General features: G+C 30.3%; 1 protein-coding gene across 1 annotated transcript in view; it reads right to left on the bottom strand.

The window, feature by feature from the left end:
* The window catches only part of LOC105621586 (transmembrane and TPR repeat-containing protein CG4341), a 211074-nt gene that overhangs the window by 48251 nt on the left and 154456 nt on the right, over positions 1 to 8367 (bottom strand). The window contains exon 6 of the mRNA XM_012203055.1: positions 7693 to 7778. Coding sequence (XP_012058445.1) covers positions 7693 to 7778 — 86 coding nt within the window. The remainder of the gene's footprint in view (positions 1 to 7692; positions 7779 to 8367) is intronic.

The raw sequence follows: 8367 nt of genomic DNA, 5'->3' as shown, positions 1-8367 counted from the left end.
ACTTAACTTTAAAAAAATTTAAAAAAGTTTTAAGTTAAACTAAATAAGTACTATTAGTTAGTACGTACTATAATAATATAATATAATATATATATATATATATATATATATATATATATATATGCAGTTTATATAATAATCATTAATACAAATCTCATAAATAATCCTTTACGATGTGGACATTTTTACGCAAACGTAAAGCTACGTTGTTAATAATTCCGGATACTTTCAACGTATCAAGATCAAAAGTTTCCATCGAATTTCACTCTAAATATTCACCCACAAGAAATAAAAATTCTACAAGAAATTTCTACAATATGATTGCTCCTAATAGAGATCAAAGCTTTTGATTGTATAACAACATAAATATATGATTAAACTTCCATTTCTATCTTGAATGATTTCTTTAAATATGGTAGAAATATCTTTATAATACTATTATATTATTTTTAGAAATAATTATAATTAATTGTAAATATCTTGCAGTTCTGTTCAAATTATTTCGTTGTTGAAAACTTTGATTTATTTTGTTAGTGCATTATTTTTTTATAAAAACAATGAGTTTATTAATGATTACGTCAAAATATTTGTCAAGTGCTTATTTCTCACTGAATGGTATCATCTACACGCTTTTACAAGCTCGTTCGTATACTTCGTAATAAATTTTAATCTTTTGGTAGAAGGTGTCACGTTTTTGAGTCGATAGTATAATCGAGTCGATGCGTTAGTAAACTTCCTCGGCAACTTTTAAGCTTGTTTAAAGCGCCAACTTTTATCGGCCATTACTCATATCGAGAGGGCGGTTTTAACCGATTAGTTTGCTATCGATAGACGATAGATATCCACGGCATAAACGTGTGAAAGGGAAGTATGAGGATTGATTGATAAGTATAAGATCTTCTACAATGCTGTAGCACGAGTAGTACACACGATTTGAGAGATTCAGCTTTGAATCGTGTGCAACGTTTCAATTACTTGTGTTGCATCATTGTACAATAATATCATTTGTCATTTCTTTTCTTTATTCCGTACTAAGCATCAGTAATAGAATTTTTAATGCTGAAAAACTGCACGCTACTTCAAAATTTATGAACGTTTGAAATTCCGTGTACATATATAAGTGCATTTCATTATTTACTGCGAGTATCAAAAATCTAGTTTACGTATTATACGTATATTATATTATAGATTTTCAGTACTTGAAGTGAATATAACGGGCCGTAGCTATAGAAGATCAGAAAGTATACTTTTTTTTCTATTACGATAATATTACGGAATATTGTTTTGCAATTGAAAAATAAAAAGATCAACTTGAAATTCATGGTTATGTTTATCCTCCGTATCCCAAATTTGGATCATTAAACTTCTGATTGTTCTCAAAGTTGAAAGACTAATATTTTTTTTCTTTGGATATACCTACAAATTTAAGCTGCTGCCTGTGTCAAGAAAATATTAGATAGATTTTTTTATAAAACTGAATGAAGAAAATGAATAGAGCGTTGAAAAAATGTATTAGATTATACAGTTCCTTTATATAATTTCCTTCAAAAGTAATATAATTTGAAAAAATATGATCTTCGAGTTATTATCATAAATGAATTAAATAAAGATTATTCTATTATAGACATCAAAAGTAAAGTAATTAAACTCTACAGTCTAATCCCTCCAATAGCATTCGTGTTGTTTTTCAAAGAGATCATAATATCTTTTACAAAAATGACACATTTTGAGTTGTGTTTTTATAAAAATAATTTTTTTACAGAGAATTAAAAGTTTTAATGATTAAAATTTGAAGAAGAAACTGTTTCATTTTCAATTTTAGTGATCAGATAAGTATAAACTGTTGATGATATTTTCTATTTCAATGAATAATTCTGGACTTGGATTATAATTTTGTAGAATAATCGTCACAATTCAAAAGAATATTTTTAAAAAAATAAGAATTTTAGGTAAACCTTTACATTAGGGCCACCTCTTCGATGACCTTGACATAAAGTTATAAAAGTGAAGATACATTGATCAACTATTTCTTATAAATTAATTGTACGGTCTCATATAGTTTTAGAGCTATATTTACATAAAACTTATTTTCAAAATTTCATTATTTTCTGTATATGACACTTCGTGTCATATGATGGATAGATCCATTCCATCTCTCTCCCTGTTTAGAGGCGTTCGACTTTCCACGCAAAAGGAGATGTTCCCCACTTTCTCCCCAGCCAAATAGCAATCAACTTTCTCCTAAACGGAGGAGGGGGAAGTGGAATGAATCTCGCTTCGCGTGGAAAGTCGTATGCCCGTCAGTATATAGCAGAAACAAGACATTATTTTTTAAACTTTATTTGTTAATAATTTTTGAACAACGACTGCCACCTAAAATTTTTTGAAGGTCACTTAGAGTTATAACCTTGACAACATTAGTCCATCGAAGAGATGGCCTCCAATGGAAAGGTTTATCATGAGGTTTTATATAAATATATCTCGAAAACTATATGAGTCGCTATTTAATTCATAAGGAAAAGTTTCATTATCATTCATTATATCATTATCGAAAAGATAATAATGATATAACAATCTCTTAATGTAAAAAGTTTACCGAATCTTATTATGGGTTTTATATATTGTACATGTTAATTTATACATAATAAAATTTATTGTACATAAATAGGAGCCTGTCTTTATACGGACCTGCAAATTCTATGCAATTTACTAGAATTTGAGTGTATATACGTTACATTTTTCTCCGTGCACACATATCAGTATTGATCTATATGATCTCCATTAACTTTTTACTTGCAATCGATATCTGCGCGTTTAAAAATGATGAAGTAGAACAAAATAAATTAAAAGTAGGGAAGCGGAGCAAGAGAAGTCAATATTGTCAACCAGTAACTTGATCAACAATATTTATTTAATATTTGCATTGGTCATTTTTGTTTAGTCAATACAAAAACCACAAAAAGAAAGAGAAAATTGTTTAAATTCTAATTAATTTTAACATCCAGGGGGAGAAGATGAGGAATACAGGAGGAGGGGGAGGGAAGAAGGGTGGAGGGAGAGAGAGTCAATATTGTCAGCCAGTAACTTGGTGAACATTTGTTTATTGTTTGCATTGGTCATTTTTGTTCGGTCAACACAGAAACCGCAAATGCGGGCTACCAAATGCGGGCAATGTATATAGGTAACTTTGCAAACATTGTCGCAACTTTCATTTTCACATGCAAGAACACATCAAATGCGACAAACAATTTAGGAAAATTTATTAACATTTCGTTAGGATATTCATTACGATACACAATGAATCGGCAATTGCCGATCTGTTAAATGCAACATGTATATAAATCTAACTATTTGTCTCCATCAATTTTTTAAAAATAATTAGATATCAGAAATCTTAGAGGTATTAAAAGGATTCGCATGTTATTGCCAAATGAATATAAGTATTAGAAATTAAAGAGATTCATTCTATAAGAAGAATATAGAATGAATAATCCATATTTAACTTGTACTTTTTAAATGTCATTTAAATATTGCAGAGAGAACCTTCTTTCAAAATATAAATTTCTTAGAAAAATAACAACATATATAAGACTAAGAGTTTTGCGCTGAGACATGGCTATGATAGTTATTTACAGAGAGATAACCGTCTATCGCAAGATATCTTTCGATTTAAAAATGAAATATATTAATATAGAAGAACGACATCTGTGAAATTGAACACATTTCGCATTTATTTTCATTTTTCTTTCCGATTATGATGTCTAACAATAAGCTACGTGAATTCGATCGCGCTCGTACGAATCGTTTCATTTCGTTCCGGATGGGAAACGCTTCAGATCGTAGAAAACAGGTATTTCTCATAAAGAAGCAATAAAATCGATATTATACTGTACGAAACAGTGTTCCTTTCGTAAATAATTAATACTGCATCGATTCAAGCAAATCGTCGTATATGGATAAAATGATGCATGGTGTCGTGTAACACAAATTCACCACCGTTTCGCACCCGCATATCGCCGATGCGGTAAATATTCGTTTTCCCGTCATTTACCCAAAGCTCATTGCGCATGCAAACCGTCCGCGTATAAATTTATACAAAATTATATCTCTCTTTGAACATGTCATTCGGATTTACGTGTGTACGCGTACGCATATGCGTTTGCACGTTATTCTTTGTTTGCAACGCCAATACTTTTCTCGATGTACATCTGATAAATCCGACATGACATTAATCTGTCGCATGGTACATATGCTGGATGTTAAAATTTTATCGGGCAAGATTTTTCAGATATTTTTATGAATTTCAAATTGACTTTTTTTATTAAAAACATCCAAGTGCCAATGTTTTTCATTATTAGTAAACGTCCGGAATGAAATTAAATAAAGTTTTATTAGCCATTCAGATTCCAGTGAATATTGAAAGTTTATATATCGCTGCACACATTGGTAAAAGTGACATAAGTAAAAATTTAATATTGTTTTGAGATAATGAAAGAAAATCGACCCTAAAGACTACATTTTTATTGACACATTTGTAGCTCTCTCTCAATTTATCATCAGAAAACAGATATATTGCTTGTTCTTTGATCACAATAATTGTTTATAATAAAGAATCATTGTTGCATTAGATATACAGTGAAGGAATATTATTGATGCTGGAATAGTTATAAAAGTGTTCTAATGGAGATTATATCATTTTTTGTTAGAAGGTAAGTATTTTCATTTATCTGTAGAAATAAATACATCTTCTTTCACGTTTGTGATATTATTTAATACATTGATAAAAATGTCTAGTTGGATTAATTGGAATTCTGGTTAAAAATAAACGAATCAGAACTTTTCGATTAAATCTATTAGATTTCTAGTTGAAATAACGAAATTCTAATCGATATACTTGAATCTTCTGATTTGTCCTTTTTCAATCAGACATTTTTCTCAATGACAATTAAAAAATGAAAATGTTTGAATAACTGTCCTTTTTAAATTGTCTTCAAATTTCAAATTTAGAGATGTGACACTTTTCTTCAAATAAATTGGGATGTAATATATTTAAAATGTAATAACTTTGGTAAGGAATGAAATTTATACTATATTAGGATTGCAAATTTCGAACATTTGACACAGTTTTAAAGAATACATTATAATAAAAAATATAACGTGAAAAAATTGAAATTATGCACGTTGATTCCCAATGAAATCAATGTACCGAATTGTTTCAATTTAGAATTTTAAAAATGTTCCACTAAAAGTTGTTGATTTTAAGATATATCAATATGACAGTATATACTTTATTAACTATAAAAACATATAGTGCGTTAAATTCTAACACGTTGAATACAACATTTTCCTTACAAGAAGATATCTATACTACAAATGCGCTCAAGATTCTGCCATTAAAATTAATGTTTACGAGGCACCTCGTGCACGCAAAGCGTCGAAATCTAATCTGCATTCTGTGTTCCGTTTCACGCTGCAGATGTGCCCATAGTACCAATTGCGCTTTTGGGTTAGTACCGATATCGCCCTTTACGGACGAAAAACATCTGGGGACTGGAAACCTCGGAATGGTACGTGAAGGAGCCATAAAATCGATATTGTAACACGACAAACTATTTCGTGCGGTAACAAACCGCTCCCACGTCGGCCAAAGTAAATCGCAGATCGTCCATACTGTATCGATATACGTGTAACAAACGAGCCGCTCATCTTTCTCTCTCCTTGCTTTTTTCTTTTTGCCTCCTGTAAATCCTTTTCGATGTACACCTTCAAGTCTAAGGCTATAAAGACTGAGTCTCCCGGGTAAAAAGCGGCTTGTTAAGGACGCGAGCCGATCTTTCAGTTTCTAACGGTAAGCACGGCTATATATGTGGACCCAAGGGAGCTTACTACACAAGAAGTAAAGCAAGCCGAAAAAATAGTGTTGAGATAATACTATAAAATGAGATAATTTTGGCCCAAATTTTAGAAAAATGCCTACATGTCCAAAATTAGGACATAAAATAATCTTAAAAACGACTCAAAGTGTCTTTAAGACATTTTTAAGATGTCTTATATTCAAATTTTTATATTTGCATACTGTCTGGACTTTATCGAAATTTGAACCAACTTAACTCGATTTTTAACTACAGTTGTTCCACTTTACTATATGTATCTCTATGGTATACAATTATAATTATAGGTAAAAAAAATTGATTCAATATGATGATAACTTACTCGATAAATTACAGTAAATTACTTGATAATTTTGGAAAAACAATAATTTAAAAGAAAATTGCAGAAATAAAAAAATTTTGATATAAGATTCAAAAGGAGCATTTATCCTTAAAATAAGTAAAATTGCTTATTTAACTTATTCTCTATAAATATTTTAATACTGTGTAGAATAGAATCAAGTATTGATATTAGTAGTATTCATTTGCTATGAAAAGATGCATCTATCTTCATAATATTTCAGTATGCTGCGGGATTTAAATTAAATTTATTTATTTCAGAAATTTCTTAAATTAAATAAGCAGGTAAGGGAGATCAGAGTTAGTAGATTATAGGGGGTAGCTAGAATAATCGAGGCAACGTTAAAAACAAAACATGCGAAATACGCGTAAATAAATGTTGGAGCATACAGCAACAAGTGCGCATGCGTATAGGAGAATAATGTTGTTTTATTTTATGCGTTAGTGCAGAAAAGAGAATACATCTGTGCATATCAAACTATCAAAATAATAAATTTTACTAAAGTTATCGAATTACTAAATTATCTTTTATCATAATTAATTGTCACACGGTAATTTTTTCTAATTATCATATTGATTAAAAATGATGGCCGAAACACGTGATAGTGGAGTAAGAAAGGTTCGAAGATATAAGCGTATTATTAAAGAATAGAACATTGAGAGAATTAATAAATATATCGGATAAAAAAATATAACAATAAGAATAGAAAAAATATATAACCAAAGGGCTCTAAATCGTAAAAATTACAATAAATAAAGATAATACAGGATATATGAGAGCCAACCGTAGATCTTGATGCGTAAAATATATTATATTTCAATCGTTGATCGATCATATAAGAATTAATGATATCCTATATTTTGCCTACATATATTTGGCTACATCTCTTTCTCTCTCTCATTGAGAATCCTCTTCAGAAACAAAAAATTCTTACAAAAAAAAAACACTGCTCACGAAGCAATTGGAAGACTGTCTGAAAAAATCTGGGTATGCGTTCGTGAACGTAATATATTTACATAAACAAAAATATAAATTTTGTAGAGAATGTGTAAATGTAGTACTTCAGTGTATAAAAATGTAAAAAAATAAATAGCGATAAAGTCTATATAAAAATGATTGCGTCACAAATAAAATCACAGATGATATAAAAAGAAGTGCGTACAAATTAAATATAAGTGTCAACAATAACGGATTAACACTGTTTGAATAATATAAAACATTTGTGACAGTCTTCATTTCGCGTAAAGATGTTAGTACTGATGCGTATAAACGGATAGTATATATTTTCGTGACGTTAAGGATTATTCGACGATCGATCAGCGGCAACGACGCGAATCCATCAAATAAGCGTTAATAACGTTCAAATATTATACGAATGATCGTAGACTCAAGAACCTGGCTAATGAAGCCAACGACGTTGGTCTCTAAAGTCGGAAAAGGAGATGTAATTAAAGGACTTACGAGCTAACGAAGGTCGGAAATGAATGGCTCGTTGATAACTCAAAATCGCCTCGTCGTAATTCTTTCTGCCTTGTTGTAAGATGCCCCTGTAACAGAGAAACAAAGTTCCTTTGTTAATACACATTGTACCATTTTAATATAAACCATAACATTTTATATATATCATTATAATTGTTATTTCTACAAAGAGAAAAGATTAGTCAAAGGATTGGTAAATATATCAAATTAAATAATATTATTCTCCACTATTAAGAAAATCGACTATATTTAACAAAGTAAATTAATTAATAATATACCTAATATTTTTTTACTATTATGTATGGTATATTTCAAGTTTAAAAAAGAAAAGGAGAAGAGTACATCTCAGCAATATAATATCAAAATGTCAAACATCCAAAGTTTTCCATCTCTTAGACAGTGAGCGATTAATCTTCTCTCGAAGGACGTCACTTTCAGAAGCGATATAAAAATATTACTTGTCGAGAGGGAGAGAGAGAGAGAGAGAGAGAGAGAGAGAGGAGGGAGGGAGGAGAGAGAGAGAGAGAGAGAGAGAGAGAGAGAGAGAGAGGAGGAGTAGTAGTACGTACGTCGCGTCGTCGGTCGGTCGTCGTTCCGTTCGTACGTACGGTACGTAAAGTTTAGTTACGGACGCGGACTACGTAAGTAACGTTACGT

Source organism: Atta cephalotes (assembly GCF_000143395.1).
Source record: "Atta cephalotes unplaced genomic scaffold scaffold00034, whole genome shotgun sequence".
Classification (NCBI taxonomy): Eukaryota; Metazoa; Arthropoda; class Insecta; order Hymenoptera; family Formicidae; genus Atta; species Atta cephalotes.
Note: the sequence above shows the minus strand (reverse complement) of the source record. Positions and strands in the feature narration are given on the sequence as shown.